This window comes from Taudactylus pleione, unplaced genomic scaffold (assembly GCF_031769625.1).
Source record: "Taudactylus pleione unplaced genomic scaffold, aTauple2 ptg000184l, whole genome shotgun sequence".
Classification (NCBI taxonomy): Eukaryota; Metazoa; Chordata; class Amphibia; order Anura; family Myobatrachidae; genus Taudactylus; species Taudactylus pleione.
Genome location: NW_028284586.1, coordinates 1,860,001 through 1,887,682, shown reverse-complemented (window position 1 = coordinate 1,887,682; position 27,682 = coordinate 1,860,001). Strand labels below are relative to the sequence as shown.

The 27,682-nt window shown below is 41.6% G+C and overlaps 1 protein-coding gene across 1 annotated transcript in view; it reads left to right on the top strand.

Annotated features, from left to right (window-relative positions):
* Window positions 1-4,265: 4,265 nt before the first annotated feature.
* LOC148519687 (uromodulin-like) overlaps window positions 4,266-27,682 on the top strand; it is a 79,667-nt gene continuing 56,250 nt past the window's right edge. The window contains exons 1-9 of the mRNA XM_088476191.1: window positions 4,266-4,380; window positions 8,978-9,216; window positions 10,673-10,795; window positions 12,812-12,989; window positions 13,139-13,276; window positions 14,165-14,179; window positions 18,467-19,261; window positions 22,140-22,244; window positions 23,981-24,192. Coding sequence (XP_088332317.1) covers window positions 4,266-4,380; window positions 8,978-9,216; window positions 10,673-10,795; window positions 12,812-12,989; window positions 13,139-13,276; window positions 14,165-14,179; window positions 18,467-19,261; window positions 22,140-22,244; window positions 23,981-24,192 — 1,920 coding nt within the window. The remainder of the gene's footprint in view (window positions 4,381-8,977; window positions 9,217-10,672; window positions 10,796-12,811; window positions 12,990-13,138; window positions 13,277-14,164; window positions 14,180-18,466; window positions 19,262-22,139; window positions 22,245-23,980; window positions 24,193-27,682) is intronic.

The following is a 27,682-nucleotide window of genomic DNA, read 5'->3' as shown; positions in this document are numbered from 1 at the left end:
ATATAAGGGAGCCACTTCAACTGCCAGTGATGTTATGAAATGTGCTGTAGCCACGATGAGACAGTCAGTCAGGACATTGCACAGGGAGAGAGAGCATTTTAGCCCTTTTCACTCCCTTAGTGGACACCTACGTCATAGAAGGCATATACTCCCCGATTTCAATGTTTTTAGGCTCAGGGGCTTGGGCTGGGTGTTGATGAGTCAGTCAATCAATCAGGCAGGACATTTGATTAAAAAAAAAAAAAACATGGTGCGGGGACACAAGATGGAGCTGCACTTTCGAGATCTCTGCCTTTCTACACTTTTTAGACTAATCCCCCAAAGTCTAACAAAATAGTAACCAATAAATAAAAAAGTGTGTGTAGAAAAAGAAGGTGATATCTCTTATATACCTCAGGTGATATTAAGACACAAGGATAGATACTTATCTTAAAGTGTCTCATATGCTGCTCTTTCGTTTCTGTTGTCACTTTTTCAAATAGATTACAGCAAATCTTTTAGGGTTATACTTATACAGCTATGTATCTTATATTAAACACAATCATTGGAGAACGGATAAATGCTGTATGGTCCGTCTGAATGTACACACACCTAAATTAGCACAAAGATCATACAAGATAAACCTTGTAGGGGTATCTCAAAGGGTCCTTTTTATAGGTTATGCCTCTTTTCACACATATCCCCTAAACATTTCCATCAGGTAACACACCTGACTTACATAAGGTTGTGCTATTGCAAGCTTATAATGGTTTCTTTTCTCTATGAGATATCTGAAGTGACACCTTTCCCTGTGCCCAAGAGATTCCACTTAGTGTAATGGATGATATAATATGCGTACCGTACTCATGTATAGCACGGAGATGATAAACGTATCTGGGTTTCTCTGATTCACGCAGATACCCATATTCAATGTGGTTTAATCCAAAAGTTCATAAATTGAAATATAAAAAGTTTTTTAAAACATATAGTTGGAAAAGACTTTAGTACAAAAAAATGGTGAGGCATGTGCAGTGGAGCAAAAAAACATTTGATTATATATATATATATATATATATATATATATATATATATATATAGTTCAGTGGACACACAAGAATTATTTTTCTCTACTTTATAATAGGAGGTCAAACAAAGATTATAATATTTATAATGCTTCTTAAAACAGTGTCCTGCATGTGCCTTCATTGTAGGTAGAGGGAAGACCATGAAGACCATGCATCTGCTGTATCTGGCCTTGCTCTTTCCAATCTGCAGAGCAGCAATAACTACACGCAGTGGTAAGTGGACACCCTATGATAATAATTTTGTTTGATACAATTACATTCATTGTTAAATAAAAGGATATTTGAATATAAAGAATATAAAAAAGTCTAATATATGTATTTTTGTGGAACACAATGACATAACAGTTGTTCCCTTCTGTTCCAAGTTTGTTTCTCTCATGATTATTATACTATTGATGTGATTACAGTAATACTACCAACAGTTGCTGGAGAGAGAAAATGTGCTGTGCAAACAGGTAAGCAATATAAACATATACTGTATATATATATACATGATATTATGTACCCACAGGAAATTTTACATAAAACTGTATGATACTTAGATACTCATAACCAGGACCATAACTAGGGTGGTGCGGCCAGTGCTGGCACACAAAGTGCAACAGCCCTGAGGGCGGAACTGGCCACCCACTGCAAAAGCTATACACCGGGCACTCGCTACTATATATATTAATAATGGTGCAGTATGTGGTGCCCGAGTCTTCCACTGAAGCAGCAGCCGGCATGTCACTCAAGCACTCTCTGCCTCCTGACCCGGTCCCCGGGGATAGGAGAGATGTCATGACTTCTCTCCTCCCATAATTCCTAGGGTGAAGAGTTGGTGGGTCAGGTGCGCAGTAGGTGGCGGCGGCCAGCAGTGAGCACTGCAGCAGGTCCGGTCACAGTGGCAGGTATGCCAGTGTCCAGCACCAGCAGGGTGATGTAGTTAATAGACTGGTGGACGCAATGCTGTCAGTCTAAATCCCGACACGAGACTTAAGAATAAATGCATCGAAATCCTGTATAACACTTAGCCCGGGGATGGGGGGGTTAGGTTGATTGACCCCCCCAGGGGTGTTAGGGTTAGGCACCTCCCCAGGGAAGGTTAGGGTAAGGGAAGGGGGGCTTAGCATCAGGTACCACCAGGGGGGAGGTTAGGTTTAGGGCAGGGAAGGGGTTAGGTTTAGGCACCCCGGGGGGGAAGTTAGGGTTAGGCACTAGGGGGGGAGGTTAGGTACCCCTAAGAGAGGGATAAGGGGGGGAGAGGGGAGGGTTAGGATACTTACCACCAGGTGTCGGGATCTCGTACTGTCAGCCTTTCACTGTCAGGATTTGAACCAGCGGCTGTTGAGCCATCAGGATTTCAATCCAATTCCCCAGCAGGTGCCCATGTACTATCAGGTCCGGCGAATGCATCCACTCCAGCAGCAGGTGTGTGTCAGTGGAAAGTTAGTGTTTGATCCCTGGCAGTCAGACTCATTATCAGTGGTGCTGTTCTAGTGCTGCAGAGAGTGCATGTACAATAAAGAGCCTGGGGGGGCACAGATACTCTTTCTCGCACAGGGCCCCAAAGTATCTAGTTAGGGCTCTGCTCATAACAAAGAGGTTGAGTTTCATCCATCCATCTATCCATCCATAAAACAGGCAAGACAGCTTAAAATCATGCTGTTTAAGGTAACAGGCCAATCATAAGGTGAAAAATCACAATACACACATTTTGAGGCAATCAATATATGTTGAATAAGGACACAAATAAACTTAATAATTCTATTATGGAGCCAATATTATTTTAGTCATACTGTATATTAAGGGGCAAAAAAAGAGCAATGGTGTTTATTATCTGTAATAAAGAGTCAAAATTATAAAATTTTTAATTGGTGTATAAAATGTTTTTATGACTGTAACATTTACTATCTTATTATGTGGGCACCATTTTTATAACTATAAAATATTGAATTTTGGCCCTGTCATAAAAACATTATTTAATTTACATTAAACAATAATTTTGCGTCCTATTATATTAATAATATAATATATCCCCATAAGAGAATGATTAATGTTCTTTGCTTCCTTATTCAATACATAATGATTACCTTCACCTTCTGATTGGCTAGAGAGATTTGACTTTTTTGTAGCAGTTTTACAGCAAGTTTGCGGCTTTTTTTATGCTGGTTTTGACCAATTTGCCAGATGTTTGGTCATTTGTAAACTGCTAGTTATCACCATTGGTTTGAGAATGACTATCCAAACCACTGAATAGTAAATCCAGAATTTTGAAGGTCAAAACTGCTGTCAATGTGTGTCGATTTCATGCCCTCGGCAAAACTGCTATTTATTAATTATACCCCATAGACTCAGTCTTATACACCTCTGTAATGGCAGCTTTTGGTGCTTTTACTAGATACTGTATTAAGGCAAAGGAGGATTTAGGGCCTGATTCAGAGACAAACGCTCTGACCAGAGCGCTCGCTCTGAATCAGGGCCCTCCTACCTCATTTTGGAGCGGCCTCATGGACGCTCGCATAGCTGTGGGTTACCACCCACAGCTATAGCGAGCGTCCTTGATGATGGTCGCGATGGTCAAGACCATCGCGACCATCGGGCTTGCGACGAGACCCTGCGGTAGGGTCTCGGTGACCGCAAGCTCTGGAGTGATTTTGGCTCTATCAGAGCCAAAATCACTCCCACTGACATCACTAGTGATGTCAGTGGGGCCGGACCCAGACGGTAGGCGTTCCTATGGGAACGCCTCCGTCTTGCAGCCACACCCCCGGCACGCCCACCAAAGGGGGCGTGCTGTTACTCACCATCGACAGCACGCCCCCTTTGGTGCGAGACCCGAAGCGACGACTCCCTCCGTCGTGCGTATGCGCACTTCGGCACCATCGACCAGCTTGCGAGCAAACAGCAGTCAGAATCAGGCTCTAAGTCTTATGTGATCAATTATTATTTTTAGAAAATTGTAATTAATAATGACAATACTATAGAGTGATTATGGTGTATTTTGTGTTCAGTTGTATGAGTTGAAGAATAATTCCATTTTGTTCCCATGATGTAATATTATAAAATGTGAGCAGGAATTAATTTTATAACCACTGTAGTTATTTGCATATAAATAACATAACTGATTTGTTTTGTATGTGCCTCCATACATTGGTTTATTATATTTTCTCATCTCTAGAATCCTCATCCTTGACTTATCTGGTGGACACAACAGGGTCAATGTCTGATGATTTTGCAGAGTTGAAACATGTGAATTCTTGGCTACTGGACCGTGTAACCACCAGGTTTCCATGTGGGGTTCGCCAGTATACCATGGTGGAGTTTAATGACCCAAGTATGACTCTATGTTAACAAAACTGTAACTTTGTTAGCGTTACATTGTACGTGTCAGCTTCCTGTGTTGCACAATTAACGTTACTGCCTATTATTTTTTTATTATGCTAAAATAACGTCAAGAATATAATAGTACATTTTATTGTCATGTTTTGTGAGAAGTGATGTCATAATTTGTACAGTAGTGCTTTTCAATATAAGTTGATGGGTTACTTTCTAAAGAACATCTGACAAGTTGTACACAAATTGTAAGCAGCAGTTTTATGAGCTGTAGCAATACTGTTTTCAAATTACCATTCAGTGAGAAACAGTGATATAACTAATTTATGAACAATTTTCTTGGGGCACAGGATCTTTTATATTTCTATATTTTCATTGGTCATGAAGATATCAATAACATAAATCAGTAATTGAACAATAAAAAGGAAATATAGTATAACATGGACATAGGTAAATACATTAAGAGTATTAATAACATCCAAATTAAGAATAAATACAGTATGACCAATTTCATTAAGACAGTAAAAAATTAAAGGGTAAACCGGGTAGAGGTTACGTTGCTTAACAAAAACGGTGGTATGTGTAACGGTACAGGACTATTAGGGAGAGAACATTGGTGTCCTAACCCACTCTCAGTGGTAGAGTTACTGTAAGGGGGTGTCACAAATTGATGAGTAAATAGTGGAATGGTGTTAATGGGAGAGGTATTGAAGGACTCAATGACTAGTTGTGTGTTGGAATTGTTTTTGAATTAAACTTCCTGTGCAGTGCACATGCACAGCAGGTTAACCAATGCGTTTCATTAGCATAAGTAACTTTGTTAAGGTAACCTGAACAATTTCCCCTAACAACCGTTATTGTTTCAGGTCTCTGCTGATTGGTTAACTCAGGGCATAAACAAATAAAACAAAATTTTCATTAAAATAGGTACATCGAGTACCATCGGAAGCGTACGCAGCACTTGTGGTTGACTATACCCTACCGCAAGCACTGCGAGTGCTTCAGTGTGTAATTCAACCATGTGACTTGTACCATGACGCTCCGTCTTCATTATGCACGCCTTTGAAATGGCGTTAAGATGCTCAGACATGCCTGCGTTCGCACCACCACTGCCCCCATTTCAATCGACCAACCCTTGTCACCACCCACAAACAGCTCGTCCTGTCACTCAATCTAGCGAGCCTTCTATGCTTAAGGGGCAATCGCTTTGTGATTGCATGGACTGGTTCGTGCATTGCGATGCGTATGCATGCGCACATTGCAAGCATTGGCTGGCTGCGTGCAAACGCATCCTAGCGAGCGGGTCTGAATCGGGCCCCTAGATCGAAATCTACATTTAAACCATCTGGATGCAGTGTATTCATGTTGTATATCTATTCAGACTCTGATCTTGACATTCTCTCTAGATAATCACCAACTCTCCAATCCTGTATTATATTTTGGATCACAAGGCATTTGAGTCCTTTCGGATTTTTCCAAGTCCTTTGAGAACGTGATCCAACACACTATGCACTCTCTTTATTAATATTATTAATGTGTTCTCCCATTCTAATTCTAAATTTAATTCTTGTGTGGCCAGTATATTGTTGGCCACAAGGGCATTCAAGGAGCTAAATGACCCATTCTGTGTTACAACTCAAATGCTCAAATTTGATACTCAGCGCCCATTGTTTTAGAAATTAATGTTTTAGTTGGTTTAGTTGTTGGATTGTTTCTGCATCCTGTACAGTTATTACAATATATGAATCCCTCTGTTAACTGCAGAGGACCCTTTGATACTGGTGGTATGCAACTTTTGGTTAGAACATTTTTCAATGTTTGTGCCCTTTTATATACTGTACAATTGCAGGTGTGTTCGGAATAATTTTTTTTAAGTCTGGATCCAGTTTTAATAATTGCCAATGGCATTTCAAACTTAATTCAAGCCATTTTGTAAAACTGTTATATTTAGTTTTAGGTGACTCTCTTGGTTTTATATTCTTTGTACTCAATGAGCTCTTCCCTCTACATCTTTTTCACTTTCTTCAGATTCATTTAGTTTATTTTCTTTATAATTTTTATCTATAAAGCGCTTTTTCAAAATCTCGCTTTGAGTATCAAAGGTGGATTCACCAGAACAATTTCTTCTCAATCTTTGAAATTGTCTTCCCGGGATGTTATTGATCCACTTCGGATGGAGGATCAATAACATTGGACGATTACTGGACGAAAGGAGTTGTTACTGTTGAAGTAGTTGTTACAAGCTACAGTTTTAAAATGTGTTTTTCTTCCTAGAACAAAAAACATTGTTTTATGAAGATCTCTAAATCCAGGAATATAACTCTGCTTCTGCTGTATGTTGATGTAAATTCCAGATTGAGTGTGTATAGGAATTTTTGTAAATCTCCTTCCTCAGTGTCCCAAATGAACAGGGCGTCGTCTATTAATCTGATCCACTGTATCAAATGTTTCTTGTAGGAGATATTTGCCCAAATATTATTATCTTCCCACTTTGCCACGGTGCGAATCGGCTTCCCATCACTGTCCAGGTTACTTGTTTGAGGAAGTTGTTTTTATACCAAAAGTAGTTATGATCTAAAAAACTCTATACTACTCATGATAAAATTGATTTGGTTATATGGGACATTGGATAAATTGCATAAATAGTGGTATGTATGTGCGCAGCCATCTGCATGTCCAATACATGAATATAGACTTGACATCGCAGGTAACCAAAATAAAAGTCTCTTTCTAAGTTAAAATCTTAAGATGTTGTAACACTGCAGTGGTGTCTATATATCCTCAAAGGTTAGATGTTACTGAATTAATTCCTAAGTCCATTGGTCTCACTGGATGGTTCTGTGGCTCTTTATGTATCTTAGGTAATTGATAAAATAACTGTATTTTTAGAGCTGTTTTATTCAAATAGTCAAATTCTAAGTCAAGACCTTTATTCAGGTGATCATTGAGTTTCATTTTGTATTCATTTGTCATTATCTGTTGTTTTGATAATGATGTCTTTATTACCTCTTAATTCATCTAAAGCTTTTTTTTCCTCCTTTGTGATGTTCATCTTAATATTTGGTTTTTCTGGTATATCTTCATGATCTTTGTCTATCAGTTTTTGAAATGTCTCTAAAACTGCTCCTTTCATATGATCTGGAAAGAAATTGCTCCGTGGTAAACAATCTTTCAGTATTTGCTTCCACTGCAATGTTTTGTAAAATAGGAGTTTTAAAAAAATATATTTTTAAAAATGTAAACATAGTGTACGCATAAATATATGCAAACCAATATACATTTCAAATTAATTTGGGTTAGATTGTGAAGCAAACTTGAGGCCCTTATTTGAAAGGCTAATTTGTTCTTATTCAATGTATGGGAACTAAGATTGAGTATCCCTTCTGTATTTGGGGAAGGTGTGATATTATTGTCCTTACTTTTCATCAATACAGGAATCAGTCATACTTTATCTAAAGGGAGCTATAAACATAGTGATTGTTTGCATGTTATGTTGTCTATTTACGGTTTTACATTTGTGCAGGTCCTAGTCGGTTATTTATGACAGGATTATTTGTAATATTATTTATAGAAGAAGTGCTTTATTCTTTTTTATTCATATTTTTTTTTCCTTTTTTTTATACATATTTTAACAATTGTTATTGTTCAAGAAAGCTGCTACATTGCATTTATTTCAGAAGCGCTTAATTGATTCATTTATTATTGGGTTCTTCCAAGTTTTGTCTAGTAGGTACTAGTAAGAATGTTTGCCAGCAGTTTCCTAGAGAATTTAAGGTCTTGGGGGGATAGCATAGTACAGTAACTAGACCCAATGGTCCTTTGCTATTGGGGGTTCAAAGAGGTTGTCCTGAAGTATGTGTACTTTGTTTTCCATAAGGTAGTTGATAGAGGGAGTGACAACCATATTGAACCTTGATGCCCCTGTAGGTGAAGAAAAATTAGGTGAGACATAGGAATATATTTTATTAAGCCTCAAAGGAGTATTATAATAACACCTATTGTACACTCTATAGGAAGGCCGATTCCCAGATTCATGTTCTCAGTTCTGCTTCATTGTAATTCCACTAAAGCAGGACAGCTTAAAGTAACAGACCACATATATTTGGGAAATTATACCACTGATTTTTAGATGATTTCTGCAAATATTATCACCTGTTATAAGATCATGAAGAAGGTGGTGAAGACCTGATGCTAATTCTATATTCTGATTATCTGAGGTTAGCATGCCTCTCTCTGTAGGAAATGCTATCAACTCTCCTGTTGTATTGGCTCCAGACAGTTCCCATTTGGCCCAACCTAAGGGTTCAATTTGAATGGAAATTGGACATTGCGGATTCTGCCCTATGTTAAGCATTAGCAGTGTTTTTCATGGAGAATGGTTTATAGGGTGACCATCAATTCTGGTTGAATATGGCTGACTGGTAGCTGTGCAAGTCTCACAAAGCCTTATATCATCTGCAGTGGTAGAGCTCAGCTAGAAACAACTAAATATGCCTCCTTTATGCTTCAAAATTGTAGCACTGTCACGCTCTATATATCATAACGTAGGGTCTATAATATATAATATAATAAACCCTATTTTAACATTAATTTCACAGCTGTTGGACCAGTCGAAGTTACAAAGTCAAAGGCAGAGTTTGGTAATTTCTTCAACAGACTGGAAGCCTTTGGAGGTGGAGACTGTCCGGAGCTGGCTATGGGAGGACTGGAACTGGCCTTGGACAATTCTCCACCCAAATCTTTTATCTTAGTATTAACAGATGCATCAGCTAAAGATTACTTAAATAAAACCTTGATAAACAATATCAACTCACTAATAATCAGAAAACAGTCGCAGGTACGTAACTGAAGTAAACATTTATTCTTGTCCTTAAAAGCAGCTTCACCTTAGGGGCCTATTCATCATGACATAATTATCACTAGTGATAATTATGTTTTAAACTTGCTGCGAGTTTAAAAATTCTTTTGGGGGCATTCATTATGCCTCACTAACAAAAGTATCACTTCCGAAAAGCTGCTCTTTAAGCAGAATCAGTTTTTTTTTAAAAAGTGATATTTTTCCCCTACAGGTGAGGTATCTTCCCCCCTCTCTATACCCTGCTGTCTTTCACCCCCTCCCCCCAGGCCACCTTGGGTGTCCGGTCCTTCCCCCTGCCGCTGAATCCTCTTCCCCGACTCCCTGTCACCTGTCTTTTCTGTCTGCGGTGCCCCAGAGCTCTAAGCTCCTGTTGCTCTGCAATGCAGACACAGCAGGTATGGAGCTTAATAGATCCCTTTGCTGGCTACAGTGGCTGGGCTGGCATGAAAATCTTCACAGGCTGCGGTGTAAACAGCAGCCAGGGAAGATTATAGGGGGCTGTACAGTTTCTCAGTCAGGTTCAGAAAAAAAGCATTTTCGGAACTTAATGAATTTCATTATTTCTACATCCCCATATTAAAGAGGAAATTTGACACTTAAATTATACAAAAATAGATAAAAATGTATTTTTTTCACCTGCTTTTGTATAAATTAAGTGGTGATGAACAGTAGCACTTGCAGGGGGAGTTTCTGAGTACCCAGAACCCCCCCCCGACAAACAAGACGAGTGAGCACCATAATATTAGGCCACGCCCCCTTCTCGGCAAAATGCCACCATTTGCAGGTCATTCGGGAGGAGGCAGAGCCAATATGATGCAATTCCATTAGAATCGCTTCATTTGGCCCCGCCCCCTCATGATTGACCTGCGAATCGCAGCATTTTGCCTTTAGGGGGAGGAGCCTAATGACAGTGCCAGGTCCCGTCCCCATCTCTACAACCCGCAGCTGCTGACATGTAAATGTATGTGTGTGTGCATACCTATATTGAGTGACATGTATGTGTATGCATACCTATATGCATGTGTATATATAATATATATATGCTTGTGTGCGTATACTGTATGTGTGTATATATATATATATATATATATATATATATATACATGTGTGTGTGTATTTATAGATATTTTATATATATATATATATATAGATATTTTATATATATATATATATATGGGAGGGGTTCTATATATATATATATATATATATATATATATGTATATATATATATATATGTGTATATATATATATATATGTATATAGAACCCCTCCCGTAAAAATCCTGCATTTGCCCCTGATGAATAGACCTCTTAAAATGTCCCTCATTTGTTGTAATCCTTTGCATGTACAATATTAGATACAGTGCTACAAACAGAAGAACTACAGATGTGCTGTCTTCTCTCCAAACAAGCTGACTGATTTATTTTTTCCTCAGGTTTTCTTCCTCGCCACTGGGCTTTGTGGAAACGTTAATGATCCAGATTTCCTTATTTATCGAGATATTGCAGCGCTCAGTTTTGGACATGTGTTTCAAGTTTCGCTGCCAAACCTGAATAAAGTTAGTATGAAATGCTGTATTACTGTAGCTCTTCATACCATCCAGCTCCTGTTTAATGCTACAGAAATGATAGTCTATGGTATCATAGTGAAACATGTATTTCTCTGAAGTAGTCTCTTATAGAATGGCTAGTGTTTTGGACATGCCATTCGCTTGGTCCCTAGCTATTACAGATGTGTCCTCATACATCTAGCCTCATTATGCCACGCAGTGCGACTTGCCTGGCGTGAGTGAGCCGGCAGGTCCCGTACTACTCTGCTAGCATTTGGCGTCTTTGTTTTGCAGAAAATGCATCTAAGTTGCGATGCGACTGGGATGCACCAGCCGACTGTGCTGGTTAATTTGCTATGCAATACTTGTATATCTGTGCGCATCTAATTCTGTATATGAACTTGGAGTGAAACAAACTGCGGCCGCTAGATTATGGCACTTCATATACAGATTCAGAGACTCAATCGCACACTGATATGCATGTGTCACATATCCAATTAATTAGCACAGTCTGCTGCTGAGTCCTAGTTGCATCACATTGCGACTTAGATGCATTTTTGGCAAAATAAGACGCCTGGCGCTAACAGTCTCACGGGACCCTGCGTACTGAGAAGCGCTTTATAGCGTGCCTGCAGCAGAGATGTGTAATGACACATCTGTATGCAGGGTATTTTTCCTCTCTTTGCCCCCACTTTTGCATCTCTCTTCTTCCGACCTCTTCCTATTGACTCATTCTCTCTCGTACTCAAGGAAATGCTTCTGGGCTTCTTTCATTTACATTAGACTGTTTCTCTATAAATATTCTATATACTTTACTTCTCTTGGATCTCTCTCCTTTTTACTACGGTTTCTCTGCTTTCCATACCTATTCTCGGTTTCCTTCTCCTATTTCCCTTGCATCTCTTATAGGGACTATTCATGTTAATTAACATTCTAACTCCCCGCGGATTCCGGAACAATTCATCATTGCTCTGGTGATGTGACAGGTGATCCAAAAATCTGCTGTCCCGCGAGCAGCTTCACTGCTCCTTTTCGGAGCAGTGAATCTTTTCACTTCTCCTTTCGGAGCAGTGACGGGAGTGCGCATGCGTGACCTACAGGTCACACATGTGCACAAGAGCTCTGACGTCCGGCGGAAGGAGCTGGATAGGGGCAGAGGGATCTGAAAGGATCCCTTTTCGCGACCCAGACTCCTTCCTGTACCGGAAGCATTCACCATCTGAAGATGGCGAATGCTCTCGCACTCAAACTCCGAAAATATTATACAATTGCAATTACAATTGCAGGTGAATATTCACCTGCTTTTGTAAAAATTAAGTGATGATGAATAGGCCCCTAGGTCTCCTCTTTTTCACTGGGGCTGCTGCAGGGAGTGCGCCCACCTTCCTGTTATCTATGGGGTGGCGGGTCTCATTAAGCAGGCTTGTCCGACGTTATTTGGCTACATCTATATCCCCATGCTGGCTTCTCCAGCTTCTCACAGTGACCCCCCTTCCCCTCTGTAATGGATGCGTGAGTAGGTGCTCTCTCTTTAGAGGCGGCTTTGGCCTCTGCCTGGTCTACTGCTTCCAGACACATGGGTCAACAAGAACAGGCGCACAGGCTGTGGTCCAGGGGTCCCTTGTTGGCGTCTTCAGCAATAATGCCGGGGGCATAGATTCTCCCTATGGGCCAGAGTGCCGAGATCTACTGGAGGAATGTGTCAGCAGGGGGGGCATTCACGTGCATTTTTATTTCACTGTGCTTGCGCTCGATGGATGTAATAGAATGTTATTTAATAGATTTGTGCAACATTAAATGTACTGTGTGCATCAACAGTACTAGCTACAAAAAAATAATCTTGAAAAAATGATACTGGCCATGCTATAAAAAAAGACTTCTTCAAATGTAGTAAAGAAAACACAACTATGGTCGAATACACCCTTTATTGTAAACTGAATTTGTTCTGGATGGCACCTTATTTTGCGATTTGTTATGAACTTAATATGGTTCATCCTACTGTATAATGAGCTTCATTTGTTGCAGGTATTTAATTACTTGGACCTCACTCTCTCGAGACCTGCTAACAGCTCAGTGCGGCTGTTCTCTGGGGAGTATCCTGCTGGCAATAATTCTGGGAGCGTCTCTGTTGCAAATAACTTTACTACACTATTAATAACCACGGATGGTTCAATCTATTCCATACAAGTTCTTGGGCCTGACTGTAAGTAACAGTATTCCACTGATTGTATTCCCAGGTAGCTAAACCGATCTATGGTCCTCATAAAACTTCTGTATGACCCTATGAGTTTATTATTTAATGAATGCATATGACTTATTGTATATGATTGTGTATGTTCCTCTTGCTTGCAGCTATTCCCATTGCAATGAAAAAAATTGTTTCAGAGCTTTGGGGCTCGATGTACACACTGAACAAACCAGTACGTGGAACATGGACTATAATTATATATGCTGGAAGTCAATGCTCTGTACGAGTGGAAGGGTTAACAGGTACTGTGCTAGAACCTATATATCTATTATAAACTAGAAAAACCACTCCTGAAATAATTTATCTCATGCCAAAATTTAGTATGTTTTGGCTTTTAAGCATTGCCAATCTTACTCAAACTGCACCACATAGCACAACTGGTGACTATTCACTGTCTAATGTAATACCATCTAATGGGTCAGTCTAGCAGCTTTGCATTGAGAGCTGGAATGAGGCCCCACACCTCACCTTCCCACAGAGCTTTTTCTGGCTGCCTGACATACACAGCCTCTCCACTCCCCCAGCAGGAGAAGGTCTTGAGCCAATACCCACCTACCTCAAAAGAAATAGTTGGAGGGAGAGAGAGAGGGAAATGAGTGGTTGAGAGAGAGATACGGCAGAAATAGGGAGAGAAGTGAGTGAAAGAGAGGGAGAGAGATGAGGGAAAGAGGGGTAGAGAGAGAGAGCGATGGGAGGAAGTGTAAGATGGGAGGAAAAGGGGAGGTGATTGATGGGATGGAAATTGGGAAGAGAGATGAAAAAGAACCCTGGTATGATAGCTATGTTATGTCTATTATGGTGTATTATGCTTCTCATAAGTTTCTCCAGTACAGGTATATTCCCTACACACAAACACACACTCTAATTTTGTCTAAGTCAATAGACATATCTGTATGTACTGTAGCCATCTATGGAGGAAATCCATGTGGGCAGAGTAATAAATTGAAAACACCGCAGACAAAGTACCCTGAGTGCTGTGATATATCAACATTATCTATCTATCTATCTATCTATCTATCTATCTATCTATCTATCTATCTATCTATCTATCTATCTATCTATCTATCTGTCTGTCTGTCTACTGTTGTATCAGACAATTAAATTCATTATCTTATGTTTCTTTCTTGCAGCTGTGAATATTTCATGTAAGTATACAATTAATATACACTTTTTTTTCTTTTGTGCTTTATGATGCGTTTTCATTTAGGCATATTCTGCTAATGAAATACAGCTACTGGCTGATCATGCCGATATTCATGCAAATTGTAGATGATTTTCAAGTGCGCATGCATCTCAGTAGCTAATAAGTTACACAGCGCATGCGTCCAACTGTGGGTGCGCACAGAGCTGTAATAGTGATTGAGAGACATGGTCTCAGAAATGTATTGGGCAGTGACTGGGAGGTGGCTACTCAGATGCATAACGAGACCAATATGTACATACTGTATGTGTCCAGGGCAGTTCTAGGTTCTTCTGCTGCTCCCCCAGACTCCTGGACTTGCTCCTATATGCTGGAATGGAGCCCACATCTGAAACAAACACATTCAGCTCAGGCAGGATGGCCCTAATGCTTCATTTAATGGCTTACTGTGATCGCTGGTCCTGTATATGCTGGAATTATGACACTCAACAGTTCAAAACACTTTGTATGATCCATAATATAGCTGGATAAGTGCTAATTATGCCCTCTTCATGGACTGACAACACTCGTAAAATCAAACATTTAGAAACCCTCCTTTAGAAATCCTGCATTTGTCACTGGGGTGTGCTATTGGAGTGTTGGAGCCATGTAGCATAATTGCATGTGAACTCAGGCGCTTCATTGCTTATATTGGAGGACATACTTTGACAGAGAATCTGCACTAAGCAAGGGGCTGGCGCAAATTTCCATGGTCCGTCCTATGGTTGCGTCTAAAGATGCAAAAATCAGGATTGTCTAGAGGTATACTTGTACACCATTGGAAGGGCTGTTACTACCATTAGCACAAAGTCTAGACGCTAAGACGCTAAACGGGTTGTTGCAGCATGCGACTCAGAATTAGCCCCTTAATGTCCTGTAGATGGATTTCTGCTGCAATGTTCCCCTGGAGCTGGCTGTCCATTTGGGTGCTGTTGAGGGGAGGTAGAATTGTGATGAAGCACAGCGCTTTGGTAAAGGGTATAAATGTTAATCACACAGAAAATAAGATTTTGATAGCAAAGTTGAAAAGTTAGATAAAGGGCTTGGTCAGGGAAGAAGAGTCACACATATGGCATGTTTAGAAACGTAGAGTAGGATGGTAGAAAATAACTGGAAATAAAGAGATAAAAAGGTGAGGACTGAGAGAAATACAACAAAATGAATTTTAAGTATAGACTAGAGAAATAGAACAAATGGAATAGAAAATTATCAATTCAAACTGCCATACAATGTAGAAGGCATCACAGTGACTGCCATATAATGCAGAAGGCATCACAGTGGCTGCCATATAATGCAGAAGGCATCAGTGGCTGCCATATAATGCAGAAGAGTGTGACCGCCAGATATAGCAGAGAACATCAGTTTCCATATAAATTCAGTGTCTGCCATATAATACAAAAAAGCATTAGTGACTACCAATAAATATAGACAGCATGAATGACCACCATACAATACAGAGAGCATCCATGAACATCATATAATACAGAGAGTATTTTTGATGACTACATAATACAGAGAGCACCAGTGACCACCATTAAATTCAGAAAGTATTTTTTATTGAATTACAACATCATTCCCTCATCAAAATTAACTCTTCCTCAAAAATCATTAACTGCTCTAGCATCATTGGAACAACACAATCAATAAAATTAATATAATTAACCTATTTCTAATTGTTACCTCCATAATTCCCATTATTCATTAGACCCAACATCATCAAATAAAGATGGATTGCCGCGATGCTGCAACCCAGCATCGCAGAAATCCAACATGTTGGATTTCACAGATATGACAATCACAATCAAATAATTATTGTGATTGTCAAATTGGTGATATTTACAATGTGAAATTTCAGCGATCCTGCGACGGATCACTGAACAACGATGGTCCCCCGTCGGAAATGCGATCCCATTTGATCGCGAGATCCTCGATCAGATGTATGGGCACCTTAATTCATTTCATGTACATTAACCTCCCTAATTTCTTCCCTCAGTGGCATATTTCTTAAAGTTATTTTGTGGGATCTCTGCATAAATCTAAGCTTCCCCAAGATGTAACAAGGATATACCATGGCAGATACCTCTATTTCCAACTGCAAAGCCGTCCCCATAGGGCTCTATAGGGGCTGCTAAACTGTTTATAAATTACTGTGTCGCATATTTTACTGGAGAGGGATCTTCTGTATCCTTGCCCGTTGACTCCAACCAACACATGCGCAGGCCGATGGGTCTGAACCCGGAAACAAAGTGATAGTGGTAGCTTTTTTTATAGTCATTCATCAGGACAGATCATTTTCATGACCGCATTGTGATTTGGGGCAAAATTTTCATGCTACAACTGCATTTTATATGCGGTTGGTGGTAAATATGCAAACAACTTTATTTTAATTAATATAATAGTATCCCCTTACTTCCTTATTCTTAATATTACTACCATCATTTATAACCATCCCTCCAATGCCCTAACTTACTTGCTGGAGACCTCTTCTAGTTTTCCTGCAGCATTCAAGAAACAGCAGCCTGTCCTGCAGGTCCCAACCAAGGCTGTGAGTTGGGGGAGGGGCCATCAAAGGGGAGACGGGCCTGTTGCTGCAGTGCACGGCCCCTAGTAGGGAATAATTCAATGCAGCTGACTGTCCACCTTCCCTGCTCACTGGGCCAGCGCACCTCCTGTCTGCAGAGCTTTTTCATTCTCCGTGAGCCTGACTGCTTCTTCGGCTTCCCTGCTGGCTCCTTCCTCTATCACCATGGTCACCCTCCACTTCTAGCTGCGCCTCGGCAAACTATTCATCAATCCCACTAGTCTTATATAATATATGTACATCTTTCTCTTGAACGTTATTTATTTTTTTTATAATTATTTAATTTTTTTTTCCACATTATCACTACAGTATTTCCTGCAGGTTGTGGGAACATTTTGCCAACTTTTCACTTTCCCAACACATAAGATGGTGGCTGTACCCTTCAGTAACCACTGCTATTTCTAGATTGCTGAAATTGTCAGCAACAATTTTGGGTAGTAAATCTATACCCCTTTTACACCGGAGCTAAAACCCGGGTTTTTGAAGGGTTAACCCGGGCAGCTCCCTGGTGTAAAAGGGGAGAGAGTTGGATTGAGTGACCCAGCAATCCAACCCAGGTAACTAGCAGGGTTTAACACGGGCGAAGCCTGTGAAACCCTGCTGTGAGAACAGCGCACTCCGGGTCACGATGACCTGGAGTGCGCTGCTAGCCGGCCGATTGGTCCGGCTTCAGTGGTGCTTGGAGATGACGTCATCTCCAAGCGACCACTTTCACTCCGCAAAAGCCGGGTCTATGCAGACCCGACTGCGGTGTGAGCGGTGCTGACTCGGGAATATCCCGAGTCGGCGCCGGCAAAATTCCGGGTCTGATCCAGATAGGAACTTTGTTCCAATTCCGGGTCAGACCCAGAATTTAGGTGGAAAAGGGGTATTACTCAGCAGAGCTGTCTTCGGAAGTTTCAGCAGCTGAGTTTAAAGGGGCCATATTATTAAATACAAAACCTATTGTGTTTTGTATTTCATTTTCTTGCCCCTAGTTTAAATCCAGTTGTTGAAACCTCCAAAGACGTGGCAGGTTTGAGAATGGATGCTTAGTAAATGCTACCCAAGAGAGTCTAATATCATGCATATCAATACCAGCCGGTCGGGGGGCCCAGACATATTCAAGGACAAACTAGTTTGCAAAGCCACATAAAATATAGATTTAATAGTAACAGAATTATCAATTATCATTAGGTCCATTTCCCATTTAATATATTAGTTTTGGTAACAAGGAAGACTAATTAAAATATAAAATAAAAAAGTAAATAAAAAAAACCCATGAAACATTTAACTGTTGTGGAAGCTGCATGGGACATGCACAAGGTCAAGGGGATTAGATCCAAAATGTACATGGGAGGCCTTTGGGCTACTAGTAAAATCACTGACTCTCTTATAATAACAACTAATATGTCTAGCACTCCAACTTCTAATTGAAGGCTCTTTTGATAAAGTAATAATATTTTTCAATGTGAAATTCCTTTTTTTATTATTACTAAGGGACCGACATGTCAATCAAGGGTCACTGTTTAACGTCTATTAGTGCACTGCATTGTACTATTGTTTGCTGAAAGAGGGCCGTTAGATTATTTTGAGCTGTTCGTTTATAACTATTCAGTGCAGTGCATGGATTATTGATTGATTGAGTATTTATTTTCCAACTTATTTAGAGAGCTTCCTTTTCTTCCCCAGCTGCAGCTCACTGTTCAGATTGTCACCCAAATGCTACCTGTGAAGAATCTTTAGGCTTCATGCAATGCAACTGCAAGGACGGCTTCATAGGAGACGGCTTCACCTGTTCTGACATTGATGAATGTGCCTATTCTTGGTCCAGTAACTGCTCTTTTGGCATTTGCAAGAATACTTTTGGTTCTTTTACTTGTGTCTGTCCAAGTGGCTACAGCAACCCTTCAGGAACTACCTGTATTGATATTGATGAGTGCTCAAGTACTGACCTAAACAGGTGTCATTCACTAGCAACATGTATTAACAACATTGGCTCCTACTACTGTTACTGTCCCTATGGCTATTTAGGTGACGGGTATTATTGTGAAGTTGATGAATGTACACAAGGTGCATGTGGGCTAGGGAATGGCTGTTTGAAAACACCTGGGTCTTACCAGTGTTCTGATCCATGTATAAACCACACTGTCCTCAATGAAACCAGCAGAAGTACATCCAATGTTGGTGGATATGAACATATTTGTGACAGTGACAAGAGTGGATGGTATCGCTTTATTGGCAGTGGAGGTGTTCGCATGCCAGAAACCTGTGTACCAGAACACAGTTGTGGTACAGATGCCCCAATGTGGCTGAGTGGATCCCATCCGATCCTTAGTGATGGTATAGTTAATCGCACTGCTTGTGCCAGCTGGAGTGGATCCTGTTGCCTTTGGTCATCAACTGTCCAGGTTAAAGCTTGTCCTGGTGGATACCATGTATATCAGTTGAGTGGAACACCAGCTTGCAGTTTAGCCTATTGCACAAGTAAGTAGTGTATTTTGAGCTATATCATCAAAGTCTATTGCTACCAAGTAATTGGAGATATTTGATAAGTTATGTTTAATTACTTCCAAATACACAGATACATGCAGGATGTCAATCTATTAGATAGCCACCCAAACATAGCATTTATTACATAATATAGTAGAAAAGGTTTATACCCTGTTTAATTTTTCTCTTTCATGGTTATACAGCATTTATAATGTCCCAGCAAGTCTAAGGGACATATTTACTAAAATGTGCGGCCAGCCCATGGAGACTCCTCAAAATTCAGGAGTCCCAGACGTCCTCCACTTTTTCTCTCTCAAAGGTTTGATGCCTCTCCCTCCTCAGAGTTGTATGTAACTCAGCTGTATCTTCACTTAAAGCTGAAGGGGGGTATAACCAGATGTTCGCACTCTAGCAAGTTTAGTAAGGGCATGCCGATGGAACTGCGGGATTGTGCACCTGCTTTCAGATGGATCTCTTACACCTAGTATAGGGCTGGTATCGGTGACAACTATCAATCCAAGTATATGTATAAGAGATGATGTGGTCACATAGATGTGTATAACTCTGCATATGAGAAAATGTCTGCATCAGTTCAATATACGCAATGCGGGTAAACTTTATGATTGGCTTGTGATTAACTTTGCATCAACCCCACTGATTCCACTTGTCCTTGACCCTACTTGCAATCATCGGGCCAACCTTTTCTATGAGGATGTAGTTAATGTCCCTACGATTGGGATGTCGGCTGCCGGAATCTTGATCACCGAGAAAACACCGGCGCTGGAATCCCGACATGACTGGGTATGCCGACGTGAGAATCCCGGCAGCCCGAACGTAAAGAGAAAGGGGCAAGTTAAATATCAACCGTGGGGGGGAGGTTAGGTTTAGGACTAGCGTTAGGCTGGGGGAGGTAAGGGTTAAGCTCCAGACGGGGGGTTAGGTTTAGGTGCCACCAGGGGGAGGGTTAGGCACTAAGGGGACAGGGTTAGGTTTAGGTACTTACCGGGAGGGTTAGAGTGTGGGGTAGGGAAGGTTAGTATGACGGTACGAAAAAGGAAGGTTAGGTGGTAAATAGGAGAGGGGAACAGTACTCCCCTCCATCTATATTTCATACCGATTCCTTTTTTACCAACTCTCAAACATGCCTCTCTGCCCTGAAGTTGGTGTTGGATGTAGTCACCCTTCTGTATAGACCTCCACCTGATAAGTTAGGCAGGATGTGGGAGGTGGGGAGCATCACTCCTTTGCAGAATCCCTGGAGAAAATCAGATCTAGCCAGCACCCATTGTAAGCACCATAGCAGGGTTCACATCTGGCAGTATTTATAACAACAAAATGAAGAATAAACTGCGCTCAACTAAACATGGTTATGGAACATAAATTATGTTTGCACATAGATTGTGAGGGTCAATATCTAAAATCAAATGACGCTACACATATTCTTATTCTCCGTGTTAATAGAATAGTTCAGCGACCCAAGAAATGCAGAAAAACCTACCACATTATACTGATATCGGCCCTCATTCAGAGCCGCTCGTTAGCGGCAGTACGCTCGTTCCGAGCGATGTTTGCACATCTGCGCATGCGTACGCTTTTTAGTACGCATGCGCGAACCAGTCAGTGCGGCCGAAAATCGTTTGTACGCTATATAGCGAGTGCCTGCTATTTTGAGTGACAGAATGAGGTGTATGTGGGTGGTAACAGGGGAAGGTGCTTGAAAATGGGGAGTGGAGATCCGAACGCAGGCGTGCTTAAAGGTCAAAACGGGCGTTTTATGGGTGTGTATATTTAAAACAGCAGCGTCAATGACCACGTCACTGGGTTATTTTAGAGCCAGAACTGCTCGCAAATTTGTGGTAGCAAACACCAACCACAAGAATAGCGAGCAGTTCATATGCTGGTCGATGTACTCGATTAATCTAATAAATAGCGGACATGACGTATGGTGCGAGCGGCCAGGGGGCGTTTTTAACAAATAAACGAGCGTATGTTTTGCTCGCTCGTTCAGACTTAGAGGTGTGAACAGACTGCAATGTGCGTACGGATCATTTGAATAGCCACCCCTTGTTTTTAAACGAACGACCGCAAATAGCGAACGGCTCTGATTCAGGCCCATAGACCTGTTAATGCTACTGAAAATCACTGAGTATGCTGTTACATGAATAAATATTTTAATGGGAAATGAATAAAATAATATACTATTGTGTAGAGCAGAAGTGAATTGTAGTATATTTGGAATTAGCAACATATAAATCCAATTGATATGAAAAACAAGGTGTAAATCGCACACATGAAATAGATTATGTAAAAGTTCCCAATCCTCAGATTGGCGTACACAAAAGTTCAATACTGCAGGGGAGATTCGTTACAGGATCCGCTGATCATAAACGGAGAAGAATCCGGGTAAGCCAATATATTGTATATGTCAATTTCCGGAATAAATCACAAGGAGGCTGTCCTGGTGGGTGAATGAGTGGGGAATGGTGGGGAAAGATCTGGTATGTAGAGCGGTGATGGTACCAGCGGCGTCCCACTGATACTTAACAATAAGTCCAGGTGTTGGTATAGAGATGCCTGGGGTGGACTTCTTTGAGGAGGGAGTACGGACTAATCGGCAAGTGAGGGGTGTATCTCGACCAGTATGGCACTCCTATGGCAACTGCCGGCAGAACATCTGGTCCCAGGCGCTCGCCAGCACCGCCCCACGGAGTGACTATCTGGTGTTACACCTTTTCTCCACAATACCATATATACATCGTACTGATAAATTAAGAAAATATAACATCATGTTGTTTAACATCCTAACTCTATAGGTGTTTCATCCTTTTTGTACTTTATCAGAACATATTTATTTTTACTCTTATTCTGATAGATCCGAACACAGCAAATTATTCTTTAACATGCGCAGCAGATGAAGAATGGAAGCTGAGAGATGGGAATTACGGCTGTTACTGCAAGGACAAATATAAAGTTCTTGGTATGTTTACCTGAGAATATACAAGATGGGACTTCATACTTTCTGATGAGCATGAGCAGCTGCAAAAAGATATTTAATATACAATTATCCCATTTCCACTCCACTTCGTAGAGTCTGATTTTCTAAATGAAGTTTAAATCCCCCATGCTTGTTATCTGCTGACATATAAAAGAATAGCATATCTCTTACCATTCAGCGACAAATGTAGGGAGCTAAATGGCATCTTCTGTGTTGTGCTCTCTTTTTAATATGATCAAAGTGAACAACCTTTTTGGGATCTTTCAGTCTGTTTACATTTAAGGAAACAACTTTAACTGACCTGGGGTAGATAGTCGGAAATGGATGCAGTTTAAATCTGACTGTCGGGACGCCGGCGCCGAAATCCCGACACCAATCAAAATCCCGGTGTCAGCATATCGAATGCTGGCATCCCAACAGTAATTATTGGGGTTAGGGGGAGGGTTAGAAATTAGGCGTTGGGGTTACCATGGTAGCAGCTGCGACAGCACTATTATGGTAATGCAGCAGGAGGTGTCATGCATTACTGATCCGAGCTGCGTCCATGGACATCATCTGCGTGATACTCTACCCTGGCCCCATGGGGTCACTCAAGCAGGTGATCGCAGATGCACAAAAGAGGCCAGGAAATCTCTGTCAGCCGACGGAGATCCTGGTCTCTTCCCTCCCCCCAATAACAGCAACACACCTCCCATTTGCTTCCGGACTGCATGCAGGATCGCTGAACCGTACTGTACAGTACATGCGCAGTATGGATCATGTGCCTGCGCAGACCACTTACAATCGGAGATGTACACTAACCATCGGGTTAGCGTACATCTCTCAATCATCCCCATAGTTAGTCAGCAACATATATATGAAGAGGAAAACAAAGATGGCTGTTACTCATAGGGGTGGTGGGAATAAAGGAAGACAGAAACGTGCTGCCCACGGACAAAGTGGAGCACACTAAGAAGAAAGTTGCTACGGGAAAGCTTAGTATGTTTATTATTTCAAAAGGAGAAATAAATATACAATCCTCAAAGTGTCAGATCAATTAATCCACTTTGTGACATGTGGACAAGTCTATTAATAGATACAGGCTCAGAATCCTCCCTAAATTCTCTTTCACCTAATGGTTGAGTCTCCCATATCCAAATATTCCGAAATACGGAATTATTTTGGCATGACTGAGATAATGAAACCTTTCATTTTTGATGGCTTAAGGTACACAAACTTTGTCTAAGGCACAAATTATTAAAAATATTGTATAAAATTACCTGCAGGCAGTGTGTATAAGGTGTATTTAACACATAAATGCATTCCGTGTATATATTAGGGTTCTATTCCCAAGATATTTCATTATGGTATGCAATTATTCCAAAATATGGAATGTTCCGTTATCCAAAATACCCCTCGCCCCAAGCATTTTGGATATGGGAGACTCAACCTGTAATAATAAAATTGGACATGGACTTCAGGTGATGATTGATCAGCAGATGCCCTTGAACTGTCACGTTATTTTTATTTCTATATTTAAAGTTTCATGTTTTCCATAAGAGTTTTCATTATACTGTGTTAAAGTTACTATTGTTTTCTTTGCCCTCAACAGCAGTGACATTTATTATTCCCTCTTACCATCTAAGTTATTACTGTAATAATGAATCATTCTAACGTTAAGGTATAAGTGTGGCCCAGTTTGTTTTAAAAGTAGAAAGTAACTAGCATTTGTGTTTCAGCTGTCACAGACGTAAGACCTGAGCTGACCTGTGGAGCCAATGAAATCAAAGTCTCATTTCATAAGTGTCAGCTGAAGATCCTGAACCTGAATATCAGCAGGACCACCCTGGTGGACAGCAGCCGCTGCTTTGGATATCAGGATGACCCCATCACAAACACTTTTTCCGTATTGTCTCCAGTACAAGCAGGGGCATGTGGACTTCAGATAACTGTATGTGATATTCTTATATAATATTTTACTGCATTTCAGTCTTTATATATTTTAATTCCCATAGATGTAAAGGAATATAGTAATGAAAAGAAATGGTTTGGGCTATATTCTGCCTTATGGCTCTATTGACAATGGGGCTGACTCTGAGTTGGGAGTCAAGCTAAAGCTGCATACACACACAACGATTTTGTTACCAACGATTTTCTGAACGATTTTCTGTCAGATTTTTTAAAGTGTAATGAACGATTTTTTGGAGCTACAAACGATTTTTGCATATTCCCTTAATGGAAATCGTTGAGTTGACAAGTCTGACTGAACTACAACCTACAAACGTGAACGCACATGAACGATAATCGTTCATCGTTCGACTCAGAAAGTGAACAATTTTATCAAACGATTATTGTTAAACGATATCATTTAATGATAATCGTTCAAAAAATCGTTGTGTGTGTGCAGCTTTGGAGGAGCAAGTAACTTTGCACCTTGGTAAAGCCATGTTGTGTATGGCTTTACCATGAGCATGTAATACACTGTGACGTGAGGGAGACAGGGGGCTGGGCAAGTCCCCAGCATGGCGGCGGCGCACCCAAAGGACAATATGAGGGGTGACAGTGTGAATACAGCGCACTGGGTGTCGCCAAGTGACACCACTGGATGTGAGAGGGATGTGTCTAAACTCAAATGTAAATGATAAAGCTGTCCAGCATTTTTGTGGACTGCATGGTTAAGCGACCAGGATTTATGCTGTATGAGAAAACAGAGCTATATTTGCACCCCTTACTTTGCAAAATAGTTTGTCCTGACTTTAGAATCAGCCCCAACCAGAGCTTTAGAATCAGCCCAACCAGAGCCGTAACTAGACATTTTGGTGCCACACACACACACATGCATACTTGTTTTTGTGACCTTTTCAGGACCCATGACTGGTTTGTCCATCATGGGGACGCCTGCTTCCCATTGCCCAAACAGCTTGATCAGCAAACCGTGCCTGCTGGTGGGTATCTATATCATATCACCCGGCGCGCATGTGCCGTATAGCTTGGTGACAGAAACCGGACACCATTATGCCTCACCGGGACCTAGTCAGTTTTTCCTAACCATGTGGGTACTCCCTATGCCTCACTGGGACCTACTCAGGTATTCCTAACCATGTGGGTACGCCCTTTGCTATGACCACTAAATGGTTTCACCACAGTAAATAAAAAAGACGCCTTGGTTGGACCAACATAAATTTTATTCAGGCTGTACACTGTCGCTTGATAGCAGTTATTCGGTTTTTTATGTAGTACTTGACTGACAGCCAGTTCCTAGCCTTCAGAGCCTGCTCCTCAGCGCCGAGGCAGGCGTTACAATCCTTTTTGCCGGGGACCTTGCAGGAGAGGATGAATCTCATCAGGTGTCTCTCAACTGCTGATACTTCTTTTCTGCTCCACGGTTTCTTTTTAGAGCCCATGCAATCACCTATGCAAGACAGGGAAGAGATCAGTCAACCAAAAACTCACCGCCAGCCCAAGCCACCCAATGAATTTGATGGACACACACCTTTAGTAGCCATGGGTGCATGCCTCTCCATCACTTTCGGTGCACTGGCATCTCCCTCCTCCACATGCACTGCTCCAGCTTCCACCTCTGGCTCATCATCAGACTCATCACTGGCTAGCGGGATTGGTTCTGGAAATACAAAGATAAACAGAGATCCCCGGTCACAGTTTCCCCCTTAGACTGTCAGCCCATGGAACAACCAGTCGGGTGAGGGACCATGCTACTTACCGTTGGGATCAATGGAGATTTCTTCCAGGCTTTGACCCTTAAAGTCAGCCAATCGACCTTGCTGGAGTGCCACAAAGAGTTTGCTAATTTTTGCCAATTGCAGGGTACCTTCAGGGAGGCGGTAGTACTGGCGGTGCACCCGGATATCGTGCCCTAGGAAATCGGCCAGCTGATCCATCTCCATGTCACTCATGTTCAGCACCCTCGAAAGGGTGGCCACATGTTTCCGAAGCCTGGTAGAGGAGAGAGCTTCTGGATGCTTGGCTCCACATGCCCGTGCATAGAGTCGAATGCAGTCGGATCCTCTGAGGTGTGACAAGGCGGAGGGTCTTGCAAACATATATACATTGTCAGGACTGACACCACACTCTACCCTTTTCTCTGTGAGGTGCTCCAATGCCCTCTGCATGCAAGTGGACAGGAGGACAGGGACTTTCCTGCCTCTCTTACCAGGAATCTCAATGCGTGTGAAGTGCTGACATAGGCCCTCATTCAGAGCCACTCGCTAGCGGCAGTACGCTCGTTCCGAGCGATGTTCGCACATCTGCGCATGCGTACGGTTTTTAGTACGCATGCGCGAACCAGTCAGTGCGGCCGAAAATTGTTGGTACGCAATATAGCGAGGGCCTGCTATTTTGAGTGACAGAATGAGGCGTATGTGGGTGGTAACAGGGGAAGGTGCTTGAAAACGGGGAGTGGAGATCCGAACGCAGGCGTGCTTAAAGGTCAAAACGGGCGTTTTAAGGGAGTGCATATTTAATACAGCAGCGTCATTGACCACGTCACTTGGTTTTTTTTAACTCAGAACTGCTCGCAAAATAGCGGTTGAAAACACCAACCACAAGAATAGCGAGCAGTTCATACGCTGTACGATGTACTCGATTAATCTAATAAATAGCGGACATGACGTATGGTGCGTGCGGCCAGGGGGCGTTTTTATCAAAAAAATGAGCGTATGTTTTGCTCGCTCGTTCAGACTTAGAGGTGGGAACAGACTGCAATTTGCGAACGGATCATTTGAATAGCCACCCCTTGTTTTTGAACGAACGACCACAAATAGCGAACGGCTCTGAATCAGGCCCATAGCCTCTTTTCTGGCTCTGACAGGGCCAGCGCCACATCACCCTGTAAATCAGCTGTGTGCCGAGATGCAAAAGAGCAAAGCTTCATCTTTGAGACCTCACCTTCCCTACGTCGGTTGAATAGGATTAGTTGTGTGAGGGTTACCTTGGCCAGCAGCAACCACTTCTTTGTGGTCGGGTGAGTGGACAAATCCTCTAGGTATTCCCGCTGTCTGTCAGTGAGATAAAGGTGCAACTGTTTTACATCATCAGTGAAAGGTAGAAGGGGGGGGTGTTCCATTTTTGCTCCTCTAGGGTTTTGAGGGCAGCAGCCGAGATCATCTCGCTCCACCTTGCCTTGTATAGTTTTTGGAAGCTCCGTGCGCTCTCCACGGTCGGGGCATGGTCCTCCATAAGTGCCTGGCACTCAACCATGGTAGATATTTTTTGGAGGCTATGGCCCACTTTCAGGGCCAGTGAGGGAACCTTATAGGTATTCGTCAATTCAGCATAGCCGGCCAGGCTCCTTACGGCAGTTATGACCTGCAGGAAGTTTTCAGGGCGGATGAACTCTGCCATGCTCCTCAGAGGACTAACCATCCTGGCATGCAGTAACAGTCGCCCCACCTCTCTAAGCTTCTGCCGTATATAATCATGCT